We start from the raw sequence: 19,954 nt of genomic DNA, 5'->3' as shown, positions 1-19,954 counted from the left end.
AATCAATTTTCACCACTCTCAGGTAGTGCAATCCAGATCATAACAACTCACTGGGTAAAAAAAATTTCCCCTCATCTCCCCTCTGGTTCTTTTGCCAATTATCTTAAATCAATGTCCTCTGGTTACCAACCCACCCACCGGTGGAAACAGTTGCTCCTTATTTACTATATCATAACCCCTCATAATTTTGAACACCTCCATAAATCTCCCCTTAGTCTTTTCTGCTTTAAGGAGAACAATCTCAGCTTCTGCAGACTCTCCACATAACTGGAGTCCCTCATTCCTGGTATCACTCTGGTAAATCTCCTCTGCACCCTCTCTAATGCCCTGACATCCTTCTTAAAGTATGGTACCCAGAATTGGACACAATACTCTAGCTGAGGCCTAATCAGTGATTTATAAAGGTTTAGCATAACTTCCTTGCTATTGAAACCTACAGCTGTGGATGCTGGATCAACAGAAATTTTCAAGACTGAGATTGATAGGTTTTTGTTAGATAATGTGTATCAAGGGATTCGGAGGAAAGGCAGGTAAATGGAATTCAGGTACAGATCAGCCATGATCTAACTGAATGGCGGAAAAGGCTCAAGGGGATGAATGGCCTATTCCTGTTCCTACGACCTAAAGTGTTGTTTTCTCCCTGAAGAGGACAAAAGTTCATAAAAACTCTCAATCACTATAAAGTGTGTAACAAAAAGAATGTTTCATCTGTAAACTTAGGAATCGTATAACTCTAAAGAAAGACACAAAATTGGTTACATACAGTATCTTAAACAATTACAGGGCAGTAGTCCTTGTTTAGATAATTAAGAATACATTAAGCTAAAAGTTAACTTGCTATTTAAGTAGCATACCACAATGATGTGCTGATAAGTGCTGCAATAAAACAGGAGTTCACAGTCCTGGCAAACAATCTCAGTGAGTAGGTTAGATAACATCAGATCATGAGAGCCAAGTACGTATGGTTAATAATATGTTTAGAGTCTCTCATTCATTCTTTATTTAAAAAAACATACTTTGTGAAGTTAGCCATGAACCTGCGTGTCTCTCTCTCTCTCTCTCTAGTTTCTTTCCTCATGCTTTCTCTGTGCTCATCTCACCCAAAAGACCCTCTTCCTGCACCCTTGACACCATTCCCACTAAACTGCCGACCACCAAAGTTCCCTTTCCGGCCCCCACGATAGCTAACATCGTAAATGGTTCCCTCTCCTCATGTACTGTCCACCTTCCTTTCAAAACCACTGTCATCACCACCCCTTCTCAAAAAAACCACCCTTCACCTCTGCCATCGCCAATCTCCCTTTCTTCTCCAAACTTTTTGAATGTTGTTGCCTCGAAAATCTTGTCCTCCTTTCCTGCAAATCCCTGTTTAAGTCTCTCCAATCAGGTTTCTGCCACGGCACAGAACTGAAACAATCCTAACTAAGTGTCACAAATAACATTCTCTGTGACTGCGATCACGATGCATTATCCCTCCTCCTCCTTGACTCCCTGCAACCTTTGACACGGTCACCACACTATCTTCCTCCAATGCCTCTCCTCTGTTGACCAACTCAGTGGGACTGCCCTTGCTCAGTTATATTCTTACCTACCTGATCATAGCAAGAGCATCTCCTGTAATGGCTTCTCTTCCCACCCCTGCACTGTTACCATCGGAGTCCCCCAAGAACCAATCTTTCACACCTACTTCTTCCTCATCCTTAGCGACATCATCCGCAGACGGGGTTAACTTCCACATGAAGGCTGACAAAACACAACTCTATCTTTCCACCACCACTGTCGACCCATCCACTACCACTGTGCTGTCCGACTGCTTACCTGATATCCAGTCTTAGGTGAGCCTTAATTTCCTCCAGCTGAACAATGGGAAGACTGAAGCTATTGTCTTCAGTGCCTGCCACAAACTCCATATCCTTGTCACTGATTCCATTTCCTTCCCCAGCCACTGTCAAAAGCTGAATCAGACTTTTCGCAACCTCGGCCTCCGATTCGACCCCGAGCTGAGCTTCCAACCCCATGTCCTGTCCATCACAAAGACTGCCTACTTCCACCTCCAATACATCACCCACTTCTGCCCCTACCTCAGCCCCAGCCCATCTGCTTCCGAAACCTTCATCCATGCTGTTGTCAGCTCCAGGCTTGACTATTTCAATGCTCTCCTGGCCAAACTCCCATCCTCCACCCTCCATAAACTCCTGCTCACCATAAACTCCTGTTCATCAAAAATTCTGCCTGTGCCCTATTCTGCACCAAGTTCCACTCACCCACCACCTTAGTGCTTGCTGACCTACATTAGCTCCCAATCCCTCCACTTTAAAATTTTCATCCTTGTGTTAAATTGCCTTCACGGCCTCAACTCTCCCTCTCCCTGTACCTGCAGTCTCCTCCAGCCCTTCAATCCCACCCCGAACTCTGTTTCTCTGACTCTAGCCTCTTGTGCATCCCCCAAATGGCAGCCTGCCTTCAGCTGCCTGCTCACCACACTCTGGAATTCCCTCCTTAAAACTTTCCACCTCCGTCTCCTCCTTTAAGGCCCTCCTTGAAACCCACCTCTTCGATCAAGCTTTTGGTCACCACTCCTAAAATCTGCTTTCTTGGCTCAGAGTCCATTTATTCCTTAGGCATCTATGAAGCAACTTTTTTCTCCTACATCAAAGGCACTATATGAATGCAAGTTGTTGTTAGTGGGAGTATTTTTTTCAATTTTATTATATTCTTCGGCAGCGAGGGAATGTCATGGCACCCATTGATGCCCAGGCTATTCCAGGTACTTAATGAATGAAAGCATCCACACTGGAGGGTTAATTATCAGGACACCTTCCCCAGTTCATTGTTGCGAAATTATCAGGCAATCATCTACAGTTAATTATCAAAAAACGAGAGTTAGTGTTCATCTTGCATAATTATCCTGATCAAACTGAGATACAACTTAGTTTGTGCTCAATACTTACGAATGAGATCATGAAAAACGGTGTAGCTGGTGTCATTCTGAGGAATAGAGTACTTTCCATTCACGATTCCAAGTTTAGCACCATCTTCAAATGGATGCTGCTTAAAGCACAACAGGTAGAGGATGCAACCCAACGCCTAAGGAAAGTTATAAAATACATTTTTACTGAACAGCCACGTGCTAATTACAGAAGGTAACTCTATGTAATTAACGGCAAGTTCTTGCCCATAAGTAACTTTTTGATTTTGATTTTCTTTCCTGAAGGCAGCAACTTGTGTCACTGCGCAGCTCGACAGGGGCAAGCAACTCACCAGTACCTCTGTTCCTGCAACTCTACTTCGTGTTCAAGTCTAGAAAGCAGTGTCATTAGTCTGCTCAACCATAAAGGAAGGATAACAGGCCTGATAATCCACAGTATATTTTCTAGTAGGAATACCAATTGGAAGAGGGAAGCGTGGGTGATTCTTCCCTCCTAGTCCAAGATCACTGAGGCAAACGATAGCGTCCCTCTTGGTGCCCTGGCAGAGGTCAGTTAAATCAGCACAGAGCATGGACGTTTTACTACGCTAAAGGCACTATATAAATACAAGTTGTTGTTGGATCTGGAACCTTCCTGGTCCAACATCAAGGAATACATTGCATTTATATATCTGGCCCCGGCTACGTTTGCTTTTTTAAAAAAAAAATTAAAACTCTCCATTTAGTTCAGCAAACAATAAAGCAGTCAATGGAGTGACAACAGCCAGGAGATTTCCTTGGAGCACATACACTGATAAATCCCTTCCTCCTCCTCCTCTCCTGAAGGCATTGACTCTTACCGAGATAGGGTTCCACATGCAAAAGTCACACCTTCCGATGCCTAGCCCAAGTGACTATTCTTCACGTGGGAACCTGAACTGTGAGTTTTGATAGGATATTTAACTGCAGTGTATCAAAGCTGAGGCTGATTCCGTCCTAACCTAACATCCGTTTTCAATAAGGGTCACTGAATAATCAGTAGCAATCTTTTCCTCCTCAAAACTAATTGTAGCTCCTCTAGCGCCACTTAGCTGAAATCAGCTAACTCTGCACAGAGCGGGGGTTGAATCTCCAACAATCCCAGTCTGTAAGACTCAGCTACTCACTGCATTCAGTTTTAAATGATATCTCTGCTAAAGTTGCAATCTATGGCCTGTGCACCTTAACAAATCTAGATTAATTCCATTTGCAACTGAGTGAAAACTCGCATCTTTCTCTAGTTTCTCTCCTATCTCCTCTCATGCCCTCTCCGAGCTCATCTTGACCATGGGACGCATCTCCTGCTCCCTCGACCCTATTCCCACCAAAATGCTGACCACCCAACTTCCCTCCTGGCCCCCACGTTAGCTGATATTGTTAACAGTTCCCTCATTTCAGGTACTGTCCCCCTCCCCTTCAAATCTGGCATTATCACCCCATCCTTCAAATACCCACCCTTGACCCCTCTGTCCTTGCAAACTACCGTACAACCTCCCTTTCCTCTCCAAGTCCTTGAACGTGTGGTCGCCTCCCAATTCCGTGCCCATCTTTCCCACAACTCCATGTTTAAATCCCTCCAATCAGATTTCCACCCCTGCCATGGTACTGAAACAGCCCTTATCAAAGTCACAAATGACATCCTATGTGACTGTGACCATGGTAAACTATCACTCCTCGTCCTTCTCGACTTGTCTGCAGCCATTGACACGGTCGACCACACCATCCTCCACCAACGCCTCTCTGTCGTCCAACTGGGTGGGACTGCCCTCGCCTGGTTCCATTCTTGTTTATCCAGTCGTAGCCAGAGAATCACCTGCAATGGCTTCTCTTCCCACCACCGCACCGTTACCTCTGGAGTCCCGCAAGGATCGAACCTTGGCCCCCTCCTATTTCTCAAATACATGATGCCCTCGGCAACATCAACCAAAAACACGTCAGATTCCACATGTACGCTGACGACACCCAGCTCTACCTCACCACCATCTCTCTCGACCCCTCCACTATCTCTCATTTGTCACACTGCTTGTCCGATATCCAGTACTGGATGAGCAAAAATTTCCTCCAACTAAATATTGGGAAGACTGAAGCCATTGTCTTTGATCCCCACCGCAAACACCATTCCCTAGCCACCAACTCCATCCCTCTCCCTGGCTACTGTCTAAGGCTGAACCAGACCGTTCGCAACCCTGGCATCCTATTTGACCAAGATGAGCTTCCAACCACATATCTGCTCCATCACCAAGACCGCCTCCTTCCACCTCCATAACATCGCCCGTCTCTGCCCCTGCCTCAGCTCATCTGCTGCTGAAACCCTCATCCGTGACTTTGTTACCTCTATATTCGACTATTCCCACGCTCTCCTGGCCAGCCTCCCAGCTTCCACTCTCCATAAACTTGAGTTCACCCACAACTCTGCTGCCCGTATCCTAACTTGCACCAAGTCCCATTCTCCCATCACCCCTGTGCTAGCTGACCTACATTAGCTCCCGGTCTGGCAACATCTCAATTTTAAAATTTTCATCCTTGTTTTCAAATCCCTCCATGGCCTCGCCCCTTCCTATCTCTGTAACCTCCTCCAGCCGTACAACTCTCCGAGATCTCTGCGCTCCTCCAATTCTTGCCTCTTGCGCATCCTCGATTTTAAATCGCTCCACCATTAGCAGCCGTGCCTTCAGCTGCCTAGGCCCTAAGTTCTGGAATTCCCTCCTTTAACCTCTCTGCCACTCTACCTCTCTTTCCTCCTTTAAGATGATCCTTAAAACCTACCTCTTTGACCAAGCTTTTGGTTATCTGTCCTAATATGTGCCTCAGTGTCAAATTTTGTGTGATTACGCTCCTGTAACACGCCTTAGGACGTTTTACTATGTTAAAGGCGCTATATAAATACAAGTTCTTGTTGTTATTGCATTGGTACGCTAATACTTGGAGTGGTATGTGCAAGTTCACAATAATGATTTCCTATAGGAGGAGTTACTAAACCTAGAGTGACATCAAGTGGAGCTCAGTTGCTTTCCAACCGGGAGCAACAGAAGATTTGTGCATTAACTTGAATCTTGTTTTCTGCTCGGAGGTTGGATTAGTAAGCTGAGTAACTCTGGGGTGGTCTTGTGGTAGTAAGGCTACAGTTTGAAATCAGGAACTGGATCGTCACAAAAAAAAAAGATTCTGTACTGACTGTATCTGAAATTTTTGTAATTTACAATGAAGCCCAGTTTCCTTAAAGGGCCAGTAATGGCTGGACAGAAGCACTAGTGGGAGAGGACTCTGATCAGCCAGGTGCCTAGATGAAGACAAATACGTAGCTACTGTAACCAGAAAAATACTGCCACTACAGACAGGCACTTAGTGAACACTCTGGCTGCTAATACAAGGCCAAATGAGAGTACCTTGCACTGGTTGTGGCTCACTACCATCATAGCAAGTCAACACCCTGAGAAGGTTTAAGGCTTTGTTGGTATTATTTAAATCCTCTAAGGTGGTTTCAACTTTGATCACCAAAATCTCCTTTCCCTAGGAAAAGAAGCTCCTGGAACTTAATTTGAATGCCCAAAGAGAACCCTGTAGTTCTCAGCTTATCTGTGGAGCCTGACATGCAGGGGTGTTGTCCTCACTACTGTGTCAGGTTGCAGCAAATGGTTGCTTATTTAGGTAACATTTTATAAGCATCAGCCTGGGCACAATCCTTGACTTCAGAGGCTTTTGTGGTTTATTAAAGTACAAAACTGACCCAATGAGCCTGGGATAATGTTATTTTCAAGGTGCATTGTGATTATAATTTTCTGCCCCAGCTATCAGCCTTTTTTCCTGCCATGGATGAATAAGCATCTCCCTCGGCACTAGGGATTTCCCATCTCTTGTCTCAATTAAAAATCACTGGGGAGTCTACTACAGGTGGGTAAACATAGGTTCCTTGGTGGCTTTAAGAAATCTAAACTCTGCAACAGCTACAAACCATCACAGATACTATTTTAGGGACAGACTGCAAATATGGTGGATTCCTCAAGTCAACAAAACTCCACTAGATCTAGATTCCGACTGCTTGTTTTCTCTGGAATGTGAACTCCCATCTATGCGAATATGTGGAAATTATAATTTTAAAAAATGTGATCTTCAGAAAAGACCAAAACAATTTCCTTAGTTGATGACTTCCTCTTGGAAAAGGTGAGTTAACGGGTTGGACTAAAGCCATTTCTCCTGTTGTGCATTGGGAAGCGCTAATCTGGAGGCAGCCTCATCAACCAGAATGGATCACTACTCTGAAGACAGTGCTAACACGATACACGCGCCAGCTGAAGACCTTGCTTACATTGTTAGTTCTGCTGAGTAATAGTAAAGCTGCTGCAGGTTCCCACAGGTTTGGAACTTGGTTTAGTGCTCATCTCCAACATGAATTGTACAGTATATACATACAAACTTCACAATCCTTGGAATGAAGTTGGAAAAAATTATATCCACTGGTCAGTGAGTCAGTAACTAGAGGGCATAAATATAAGATCATGAAAAGGACAAAGGGAGAGATGAGGATTTTTTTTTAATTGAAAGGGTTGTTTGGATGTGGAATGCCATATCAGAAACAGTTAAGAAAGCAGAATCCATAATAGCATTAAATACTTGGAGAAGAAAATTTAAAGTGGGAAAGGGAAAATGCAGGGGAACAGGACTAAGTGAATGGCTCTTTGATACCTATCTCAGGTGCAATGGGCTGAATGGTCTCAATTGGTGCTGTAAAATTCTATGATTCAAAGCAGTTTTATAATAAATTATTATAACATGTCTGCTATACCAAATATCCTGAAATAATGCAGAAATTTTAACATGAGTAAATTGGAAGTGAAGATCCAGTAATTAAATAAAAGTGATTGTAATGCTCTTAATTGCACTATCATGAAGGTGGGTACAACACAGAATTATGAGTAGCAAAGACAGAGTAATAAAGCTGTAATTTAATCATAGAATCATAGAAGTTTACAACATGGATACAGGCCCTTCGGCCCAACATGTCCATGTCGCCCAGTTTATACCACTAAGCTAGTCCCAATTGCCTGCACTTGGCCCATATCCCTCTATACCCATCTTACCCATGTAACTGTCCAAATGCTTTTTAAAAGACAAAATTGTACCCGCCTCTACTACTGCCTCTGGCAGCTCGTTCCAGACACTCACCACCCTTTGAGTGAAAAAATTGCCCCTCTGGACCCTTTTGTATCTCTCCCCTCTCACCTTAAATCTGTGCCCCCTCGTTATAGACTCCCCTAATCAAAACAGTTAAGATAACTTCAAACCACAGAAACAAAGCTTAAGTGAATCACAATATTTTACTCTGTACCATCCATTATGGCTAATAAATATATACTCAAATTTTTAAAAATGCAAATGACATTCAAAATTTGTGCCAAAATGAAACTACCATGATGCCATTATTACTGACAGGTAGAATAATGTGCAAATTATTTAGCAGTTAAAAAGCATAATACTTTATGGCGGACATACCCAGATATCCTGTTTTTCATTGATTGGATAGTTGGAATAAAGATCTATTATCTCTGGTGTTCGGTACATTGGTGTTGTATTTCTTGTAATCTGGAAAAAAAAGACAAATACATAGTGCCCATTGCTTCATTATTCACTGTGGATGGAACACAGGAACAGGAGTAGGCCATTCAGCCCCTCGTGCCTGCTCCGCCATTTGATAAGATCATGGCTGATCTGTGATCTAACTCCATATACCTGCCTCTGGCCCATATCCCTTAATACCTTTGGTTGCCAAAAAGCTATCTACCTCAGAGTTAAATTTAGCAATTGAGCTAGTATCAATTGCCATTTGCGGAAGAGACTTCCAAATTTCTACCACCCTTTGTGTGTAGAAATGTTTTCTAATCTCGCTCCTGAAAGGTCTGGCTCTAATTTTTAGACTGTGCCCCCTACTCCTAGAATCCCCAACCATGGGATGGAAATATAAATTGCACCAATGCATAGTTACTATGAACACCATTTACAATACATTCTCATTATTACTACACACAGTAAATCAATGCCCAAGAGTGATTGTAAGGCAGCAACCAAGAGGCTTCAAAAAGCACCAATGAAGCTGGAATAATTCATGATCAGAATGCTGTAACAGTGGAATATAAATCTACAGGAGCTGTACTAAGAATTTACAGTCCCTGGTCAGACCACACTTAGAGTGTGGGCACAGAATGTACTCTGGGTGGGGGACTTCAATGTCCATCACCAAGAGTGGCTCAGTAGCACCACAGCCGACCGAGCTGGCTGAGTCCTGAAGGACATAGCTGCCAGACTCGGCCTGCGGCAGGTGGTGAGCAAACCAACACGAGGAAAAAACCTACTTTACCTCGTCCTCACCAATCTACCTGTCGCAGATGCAACTGTCCATGACGGTATTGGTAGGAATGACCACCGCGCAGTCCTCATGGAGACAAAGTCCCGTCTTCGCTCTGAGGACACCATCCAACGTGTTGTATGGCACTATCACCGTGCTAAATGGGATAAATTCAGAACAGATCTAGCAGCTCAAAACTTGGCATCCATGAGGCACTATGGGCTATCAGCAGCAGCAGAATTGTATTCCAGCACAATCTGTAACCTCATGGCCCGGCATATTCCTCACTCTACCATTACCAACAAGCCAGGGGATCAACCCTGGTTCAATGAGGAGTGTACAAGAGCATGCCAGGAGCAGCAACAGGCGTACCAAAAATGAGGTGCCAACCTGGCGAAGCTATAACACAGGACTACATGCATGCTAAACAGCGGAAGCAACATGCTATAGACAGAGCTAAGCGATTCCACAACCAACAGATCAGATCAAAGCTCTGCAGTCCTGCCACATCCAGTCGTGAATGGTGGTGGACAGTTAAACAACTAACGTGAGGAGGAGGATCTGTAAACATCCCCATCCTCAATGATGGCAGAGTCCAGCACGTGAGTGCAAAACATTACAGTCCAGAAAGAACTTTGCAAAGGGGGAACCTCAATAAAAGTACATGAAATAACAAAGGTAAGGTTAAAAAAAACTCATTACATCACAGTAAAATAGAAAAGTAGCAGAAGACAAATGGAAAGTGGATCAAAAGTAAATTTCAAACAGGTATCATTGGAAGTGTTTGGAATATAATTGACCTTGTGGCTGCAGGGCAGTTGTTCAAGACAGCTGAATACTCTGATGGGAGAGTTAAGAGTGTTAGGTGGCGAGGGAGGGTTGAGCTTCAATCGGCTAAATAGCCTTTTATCATTACTGATTTATTTTCTTAAAATCAAGCCTTGAAATCAGTGTTAGAAATTATTTTTAACTTGATATTATGATGTGCAAGGGAAGTTTTATTCTGTTATGAGCATTTCCTACATCATAGCAGCATTTCCTACATCATAAAACTTCAAAAAACATATTTCATTGTCTGTAAAGTGCTTTGGGAGGTCCTGAGGTTGTGAAAGGCCTGATATAAAAGCAAGTTCTTCGCTCACAGCGCTTTCAATGCCCTTTAATGTGGATACTGGACAACACCCACACTAATGAATTAACAACGATGACGCAATCACTACAAGTTTAGAATAAAACAATTGAACAACACACGCTGATTCACCCCTTTGCCAAAATAGTTTTATTCAATCAGTTTTGATTGAAAGTTATGTCTAAAGTTCAGTTTTTACACCAGATATTTATTTTTAGATACAATTTGAAGTTTTTCTCAATGTTTATCTTTTTTACATATACTTGCTGTAAATAGCCCCATGCAGCTTGAGCTCAAAACATATTTTCAAAGAAGAGAGCAACAGCATATGAATAAAAGCTTTTGCCCAGTTGGGAAGAAATTTTGCACCAACTCACTCTGATTGAAAAAGTTAAATGTCAAGTACTGTTATCACACGATATATTATTTAACTTCAGGTACTTATTTTCTTTTGACAGAGTCATGAATCATTCCAAGAGGTAATCTCAAAGAACATACACTAAAAATAAGTCCTGACCATGATTTCCCCTCCCCATATTAAAATGTGGCTTATATAAAATAAACTGTACTTTACATAATGGATAAACAGAATACTTGTAAAGGACTAGCAGTTTATGCATAATTAACCACATATTGTGGTGATAACTTAGTCACAACAGTGGGATGTCAAGAGTTATAAAGGAAAAGGAAAGAGCTTGCATTTATAAAGCACCTTTCACAGCCTCAGGTCGTCCCAAAGCGCTTTACAGACAATTAAGTACTTTTGAAGTGTAGTCATTGTTGTAATGTAGGGAGACACAGCAAGCCAATTTGCCCACAGCAAGGTCATACAAACAGCAATGAGATACATGACCAGACAATCTGTGTTAGTGATGTTGGTTGAGGGATAAATATTGGCCAGGACACCAGGAGAACTCTCCTGCTCTTCTTCAAATAATGCCATGGTGCAATCTGTGCCATTCAACGTGTATCCCCAATAAACAATAAAAGTACACAAATACCTCTTCCTCCACCATTGCTCTCTTCTGCGCAGACCAGGTATAGTCTGGATAGTGTGCTATACTTGTAGCACTGCCAAAATCACAGAGCTTGATAGTGCCTTGGTGACTGACCAAGAGGTTTTCAACCTATATTGGACACAAAGAATACAGCAAAAGTAGGATCAGCAAATGTTAACGTAACAAATCTTGAGAATATTGGAAGTGCATTTCCCCCCCCACCACCCAAGAGGAAAAGGGGGGTGGGCAAGGGGGAGCAAGAGAGGGAGGATTTATGTAAACATTATCTATTCAAAGAGGTTTCAGAAAATTTTACTACCTTACAGGAACAGTGGGGTAGAATTTCCTTGATGGTTTCCCAATCTCCCGTGGTGACTTCAGCTGAAAACCACGAGAAGTGGCAGAAGGGCCAATCATAGGGGTTTCTGAAAATGTTCCTATTTTACAGAGAAACATTCTACCAAACAAAACTTCAGCTCCTATGTTAATCCCCACCTGCCACACCATGAATCTACAGGGAGCAGATTTCAGACAGGAAAATGTTAAACAAAGAAAGAATGTGAGCCACAATTGGCTATTTTTGGAGGGGGGGGGGGGTGAAGTTTTAAAATAAAAAGTGAAAAGCATAGGTTTGCAAACCACAGCTTCCAAGACAATTCCAGGAGACCCTCTTAAGTCATCAGATTGCTGTAGCTTTATGTACATATTGATCTACTTGTGTATTACTTCTGTTGCTGTATACAAATAAAAAAACATTTTTGCATTGATAACACTGTTTTCTTTTTGGACCTTAGGAGAGGGGGATCCCAGGTGGTGTCAATATTTGCAGGATGTTGCATGCACAGAAAGTTTGAAAAATACTGACAAAGAAAAATCAGAGTCCTAGGCCTTTAGAAGCCTGTGTCTCAATTTGTAAGCAAACCATGTACAATGATTTGGGACTCAATTTACGAGGAGCCAAATATAAAAAGGCACAACTGGGTTAGGTCAGGGACACAGAATTATTGATCTATTCATTTTCTTAAAAAAAAATGTGAAGATCAATGTAGGAGATGCACCACTTCCCTCTCGTCCTCAATATTTGGCACAATGAAGAATAAGGAACAGGAATATTAAATGATTGCCATACATTGTAGACAGTTATTTATCATCAAAAAATACAATGAGATTTAAAAGGAAAACAAGAGTACTTCAAGTATATAAAAGTTCAAGGAAGTTTATAAACCTTCTTCCATCCTACTTGAATTTGTGTCAAGAGCAAATCTCCACAATGGTAAAGTAGTTATTTAGTAATGCTTTTGGGCAGTTTGCAATGTCATTATGTAGGTGGTACAATCACAGACAGCAATTCTACCACAATAAATCGCACTTAAACCAAGAATTATAAAATCTGCATCTTAAGGGGCTCAACTCTGACTACGGAGTCTTTATTTGGGTTTGAGAGCAAGGACTGGCATCGGTTAGCAGGAAGTATGTTGGTCCTTGCTTAATTGATTGGTAGCTAGCCAGGGATGGACGCAGCAAATATGTCACCTGAGCAACTCTTTTCCGGTCAAGAGATCTGTTGCTTTCAGATCTCCAACAATTAAAAATATGTCCAAGCGACACTAACTTGCCATATTTAATAATGGAGACTCAGAATTTTTCAATAAAGTCCACCTGTCTGAATTTTCTTGCAATTTCTTCGAGTTTCCAAAACTCCAAAATATAGTAAATTTGGCATCCATCTCTTCTCAGCTACAATATGACAATTTTGTCCTCTCAACACTTTCTGGGAAGTGAGAATGGATTACTTTAGATTTAAATTACTTATTTTCCTTCCTCCAATACAGTGAAACATGCTCAATAAAAGAATGCAGAGCATTAAACACAGAGTAACTAAAGAATGTTCTACGTTTCTATGGAAACTAAAAATCTACTGGAAAAATAACATGGAAAATAGATTTTGTCATAGCTTAAGCACTTAAGCTTTTGTAAAACTGGAGGCAATACATATTAAACAATATTAGTCAATTCATGTACCACAAGGATATTGCATATAAAGAAAGCAAGAATTTAACTTCACAACATGATTTGGTACACAGATTCAGCTGCAATTAAAGCACTGAAGATCATGCAAGTGCACATTCTTATATCAGGTACATGAAAAGACTCTACAAGGAAGAAACTCTCACCCATTCAACGCAGAACTACTGCACTCATTCAATACTAAAACTTAAAAACAAAAGCAAAGTACTGCAGATGCTGGAAATCTTAAATAAAAACAGAAAATGCTCGAAATACTCAGCAGGTGCTGCCTGACCTGCTGAGTATTTCCAGCATTTTCTGTTTTTATCTCTAAAACTTAAAAAGGTAGCTTTGCACCAGTTTCCAACAACTGAACTGTAATCAAAGCGGTATAAAACTACCTTCTCCAAATGATCTCACTCAATGCAAAATGCCAAACTGATACCAGTTCAGTGGCTGCAACCATGCAGCAATACAGAAATTGCAGTAACTCCAAGTGTGCTATATAGCTGCATTATAGGAGTGTAGCATGTGGACATCTAGAAGAGAAGACTGTAGAAAGCAATGCAATCAAAAATAATAAAGGCTCAGAAGTTTTTTTTAAAAAAGCAACTTAATTTTAAGAACTGAAAATATAATAAAGAGTCAGATCGGATTTCAAAAGGGAAGGTCATGCTTGACCAACCTTATTGAATTCTTTGAAGTAATAGAAAGCGCAGGCAAGGATAATGCAGTAGATGTAATATATTTGGATTTTCAAAAGGCCTTCGATAAAGTACCGCATAGTAGACTCATGACTAACGTCAGAGCATGTGGAGTCAGGGGACTAGTAGCAGAATGGATAGCGAGCTGGCTACAAAACAGAAAACGGAGAGTAGGGGTTAAGGGTAGTTATTTAGACTGGCAAAAGGTGGGAAGGTGTTTCACAAGGATCGGTGCTGCTGGGACCACTTGTTCATCATTTACATAAACAATTTGGACTCGGGAATCGGAAGCACAATTTTAAAATTTGCAGACGACACCAAATTGGGAGTTATAGTTAATGCTGAGGAGGACTGCGACAAAATACAAGAAGATATTAATAAACTTGCAGAATGGGCGTGTAATTGGCAAATGAATTTCAATATAGAATAAGTGTGAGGTGTTACGTTTTGGTATCAAGAATAAGGAGGCCACATACTGCTTGGATAATAAGAGTCTAAATGGGGTCGAGGAGCAAAGGGTTCTAGGGGTACAGATACACAAATCACTAAAAGTAGTGACGCAGGTTAATTAGGCCATAAGAAAAAAAGCAATCTAAGCACTGGGGCTCATTTCTAGAGGGATAGAATTGAAAAGCAGAGACGTTATGTTAAATTTGTAAAGAATCTTGGTTAGACCACATTTGGAGTACTGTGCAAAGTTCTGATCTCCATATTGTAAAAAGGATATACAGGCACTAGCAAAGGTGCAAAAAAAATTTACAAGGTTGATACCAGAACTGATAAGTTATATCTATCAGGAAAGATTGAACAGACTGGGGCATTTTTCTCCAGAGAAAAGTTCTCTCGGTGACCTGAGAGGTCTTTAAGATTATGAAAGGGTTTGATAGGGTAGATGTAGAGAAAATGTTTCCACTTGTGGGGAGACCAAAACTAGGGGCCATAAATATAAGACAGTTACTAATAAATCCAATAGGGATTGCAGGAGAAACTTCTTTACCCAGAGAGTGGTTAGAATGGGGAATGCACTACCACAAGGAGTAGTTGAGGCGAATAGCATGGATGCATTTAAGGGGAAGCCAGATAAACACATGAGAGAAAAGAATAGACAGTTATGCTGATAGGGTGAGATGAAGAGGGGTGGGTGCAGGCTCGTGTGGAGCATAAACACTGGGATAGACCTTTTGGGCCGAATGGCCTGTTTCTGTGCTGCACATTCTATCTAATTCTATGTAACTATCATATCCTATTCAGGAGCCAAGGACATTTGCTTTTTTTTTTGGACACTGGCAAGTGTGCAGAAGCTGTTCCTTACTTTGAGATCTCGATGAATAATTGGTGGTTTCTGTTTGTGCATATGCTGCACTCCACGACAGGTCTGATAAAATATCTTGAGCACGGTATTACATGGCAGCGGGCTATTTGCTTCAGCCCTCTTCAAAAACTCTACCAACTGGCCTAGAAACAAAAGGGGGCACAAGGATTAACAGTTATTGTAGTATCAAATGGTTAGGTTGTGAATATATACAAATGAAAAAGGATTATTTTTATTTTTCCTTCCCAGTCAGGCTAAATATCAACCAGAAAAAAGGCATCCAAAAAGTAATAAGCAAAATCGATGTTTATCCATACTAGTATAGAACTTTACCTTCACATAGTTCTGAGAGTATAAGGTATTCTCCTTGTCCAGTATCAGATTCTTCTTTCCCTATAGAGGCTGCTGAGCTAAACTGCACAATGTTCGGATGCCCTGAAAGTTTTTTCTGAAGTTGCTTGGTCAAGGAGCTGTATTTTTCATTAAGCTATAAAGGTGTGTCGATGTTTAATGCCTTTTACCTTTAGTTATAAAGACTGCCGCACTGGATCAAAGGGACATCTAATCTTTTAAATACATCTTGCACACTGGAGTGCATGAGAAAGGTATGACAAATAAAAGGGAAAATTCAGTGATGCTGCGCTCCCCACACTATTGTCTTGCAAGTGTCCACTCCGAGCTTCAATGAATGTGCCCTATACTGCCACAAAGTCCCAAGAAAATGAGAGTTCAGGCAAAAAATACTTTCAAAATGTAGCCTAACGGCAACCATTTGTTTTAACAGTTGTTAGGAGTCACAGGAAAAAGCAACAATAGACAGTTCTCAACCACTTATTACAGCAACATTGCTGGAGACAGGGGTGCAGGACTCACACCGATTAACCAGAAGTGGAAGGATATATCAGTGAGTAATATTCATTCTTCATTATTCCTTGACCCACTTAAAGTGTGAAACAGTAAACTGCTTCTGAGCCTCTGTCAACCTGTTTGGTGGGGTGGGGAGAAGAGGGCAACTGTGAAGTTAGCAACAAAGAAAAGTCAATCAGCCCATTCAATCTCACAAATCACTTAGGTCTATGTTCAGGAGCCACATACAGCGTTCATCTCAGTCCTGCCTTGGAGCAGTAGCCCCACTCACCCCCCTTCCCAACTGCCATTTACAGAACTAATCAAAACTGTATTGGTCACTTCAGGTCAGTTATTGTAGACTGTGGTGAAAACCCTAACCCACAGAGAATGGAAAATCTATTGGAAAAAGGGTATAGAAGAAAACGGTCATTAAAACCTGTGAATTTTGGGAGTTATTATTTAAAAAAATAATTGGCAATGCCAGACTTTTTTTTTAAAAACAGTAAATATTTTCATAGTAAAAAAAAACTGAACATCAAGGATGGCACAAGTGGAACAATAGATTAGTGAGGAGATAGGTTAATTCCTGTGATTTGCCACAATAGCTAGCCCCCAAGCCAGGAAAATTATGTACTTCCTCACTAGAGGAAAGGGAGGGAAAATTAGATAAAAATTGGACAGTGAGTCACCCTAAACCAGTCTCTCATACCACTGTGTGTTGGCTCAAGAGCAGCAACTGCAATTTCCTAAAAGCATTAGCTTAGAAGCTGATCAGCTAAAGAACAGTATGTGTGTTTGGGGAGTGAGGAAGGGTTTATAAAGTGACAATAACACAAAAGGCCCGGAATTTTCTGGAACTCATTGGCGTAACTATGGTGCAAGAGCGAGGTAGCGACATTTTCTCCCCCAAGGAAATTTGCATGTACATGATTTACACCTGTTTTACACCACAACATTCATATATATATATTTTTGATATATATTAATGATCTGGACTTGGGTATACAGGGCATAATTTCAAATTTTGCAGATGACACAAAACTCGGAAATGTAATAAATGGTGAGGAGGACAGTAACAGACTTCAGGAGGACATAGACAGACAGGAGAAATGGGCAGATACATAGCAGATGAAATTTAACGCAGAGAAATGTGAAGTGATTTATTTTGGTAGGCTGAATGAGGAGAAGCAATATAAGCTAAATGGTACAATTTGAAAGAGGTGCAGGAACAGAAAGGCCTGGGGGTGTACGTATACAAATCTTTGAAGGTGGCAGGACAAGTTGAGAAGGCTGTTAAAAAGGCATATGGGATCCTTAGCTTTAAAAATAGAAGCCATGATGTGGAAATGCCGGTGATGGACTGGGGTGGATAAATGTAAGGAGTCATAACCTGGTGTTGTACGACTCCTTACATTTAAAAATAGAGGCACAGAGTACAAAAGCAACAAAGTCATGCTAAACCTTTATAAAACACTGTTTAGGCCTCAGCTGGAGTATTGTGTTCAATTCTAGATACCACCCTTTAGGAAGAAAGTCAAGGCCTTTGAGAGGGTGCAGAGGAGATTTACCAGAATTATACCAGGGATGCGGGACTTCAGTTATGTGAAGAGAGTAGAGAAACTGGGATTGTTCTCCTTACAGAAGAGGAAGTTTAGGGGAGATTTAATAGGTGTGCAAAATTATGAGGGGTTTTGATAAAGTAAATAAGGAGAAACTGTTCCAGTGGCGAAAGGGTCGGTAACCAGAGGATACAGATTTAAGATAATTGGCAAATGAACCAGAGGCGACATGAGGAAAAATATTTTTTTTGGCGCAGCAAGTTATGATGATCTGGAATGCACTGCCTGAAAGGATGGTGGAAGCAGATTAAATGATAACTTTCAAAATGAAATTGGATAAATACTTGAAGGGGAATAACTTGCAGGGCTATGGGGAACAAGCAGGGGAGTGGGACTAATTGGATAGCTCTTTCAAAGAACCGGCACAGGCACGATGGGCTGAATGGCCTCCTTCGGTGCTGTATCATTCTATGATAGACATGAATTTGCTCCATCATTTGCGCCATTTCCAAGAAATGACCGGCGAAACCCTCTGCCACTCATATACACAACGCCCCCCCCAGTGCAAAAGACCAGTTCATGAGATTTTCCTGCATTCACACCAGTATTGCGCTAAGATAAATTTACGCCCAAAAAAAGTAAGCGGAGCATGTCCCGATGTCACCCGATTTCAGCCTAACTGAGATTTCTGGAGTTTTGATTTTTTTTTTCTTACCACGACCTGGCCTATACTTAAAGTTCTGTTGGTCTCAGAAGGACCAAAAACAGCTGGAATAGCATTCCCAATGAGCATACCCCTGTTCTGCATATTAATGGAAGAGGTAGAGGAGCAGCAGAGGCAAAAGGCTGCGACAGCATTGGAGGCACAGAACTTGTGCTTGCTTTACACCGATTTTTACGTTCCGGCATGGGCATATGGGCTCCGTGGGAAATTGCGGCATTCAGTTCCTGTTGGCAAGATCGGCGACGAAGCCAGCATAATTTCTGTATAAGAGTGATCCAGAAAATTCTGGACCAAAGTTTTATCTTGCTCACAATTTAATAGGTGAAATGATTCCTCAGGGCAGTGTCCTAGGCCCAACCATCTTCAGCAGCTTCATCAATGACCTTCCCTTCATCATAAGGTCTGTCATCATAAGAAGTGGGCATGTTTGCTGATGATTGCACAGTGTTCAGTTCCATTTGCAACCCCTCAGATAATGAAGCAGTCTATGCCCGCATACAGCAAGGCCTGGACAACATCCAGGCTTGGGCTGATAAGTGGCAAGTAACATTCGCGCCAGACAAGTGCCAGGCAATGACCACCTCCCCTTGACATTCAACGGCATTACCATCACCGAATCCCCCACCATCAACATCCTGGAGGTTACCACTGACCAGAAACTTAACTGGACCAGCCACTGTGGCTACAAAAGCAGGCTGGGTATTCTGTGGCGAGTGACTCACCTCCTGATTCCCCAAAGCCTTTCCACCATCTACAAGGCACAAGTCAGGAGTGTGATGGAATACTCTCCACTTGCCTGGATGAGTGCAGCTCCAACAACACTCAAGAAGCTTGACACCATCCAGCACAAAGCAGCCCGCTTGATTGGCATCCCATCCACCACCTTAAACATTCACTCCCTCCACCACTAGCGCACCATGGCTGCAGTGTGTACCATCCACAAGATGTACTGCAGCAACGTGCCAAGGCTTCTTCGACAGCGCCTCCCAAACCCGTGACCTCTATCACCTATAAGGACAAGGGCAGCAGGTGCATGGGAACACCACCACCTGCACATTCCCCTCCAAGTCACACACCATCCTGACTTGGAAATATATCGCCGTTCCTTCATCATCACTGGATCAAAATCCTGGAACTCTCTACCTAACAGCACTGTAGGAGTACCTTCATCACACGAACTGCAGCAGTTCAAGATGGCGGCTCACCACCACCTTCTCAAGGGCAATTAGGGATGGGCAATAAATGCTGGCCTCGCCAGCGATGCCCACATCCCTTGAATGAATAAAAAAAATGATTCTCTACACCCCCCCTCCTCTTGCTGCCCACTTTCCAAATGTTTTCTTATGACAGCAAAAGGAATAAGATACTTTTGGAAAGCTCAACAC

At 42.0% G+C, this 19,954-nt stretch overlaps 1 protein-coding gene across 2 annotated transcripts in view; it reads right to left on the bottom strand.

Annotated features, from left to right (window-relative positions):
• gak (cyclin G associated kinase) overlaps positions 1 to 19,954 on the bottom strand; it is a 128,905-nt gene that overhangs the window by 79,559 nt on the left and 29,392 nt on the right. For both annotated transcript variants that reach the window (XM_067983432.1, XM_067983433.1), the window contains exons 4-8: positions 15,771 to 15,885; positions 15,438 to 15,580; positions 11,418 to 11,543; positions 8,438 to 8,527; positions 2,952 to 3,087 (exon numbers count right to left, since the gene is read on the bottom strand). In XM_067983432.1, coding sequence (XP_067839533.1) covers positions 2,952 to 3,087; positions 8,438 to 8,527; positions 11,418 to 11,543; positions 15,438 to 15,580; positions 15,771 to 15,885 — 610 coding nt within the window. The remainder of the gene's footprint in view (positions 1 to 2,951; positions 3,088 to 8,437; positions 8,528 to 11,417; positions 11,544 to 15,437; positions 15,581 to 15,770; positions 15,886 to 19,954) is intronic.

This window comes from Heptranchias perlo, chromosome 4 (assembly GCF_035084215.1).
Source record: "Heptranchias perlo isolate sHepPer1 chromosome 4, sHepPer1.hap1, whole genome shotgun sequence".
Lineage (NCBI taxonomy): Eukaryota > Metazoa > Chordata > Chondrichthyes > Hexanchiformes > Hexanchidae > Heptranchias > Heptranchias perlo.
Note: the sequence above shows the minus strand (reverse complement) of the source record. Positions and strands in the feature narration are given on the sequence as shown.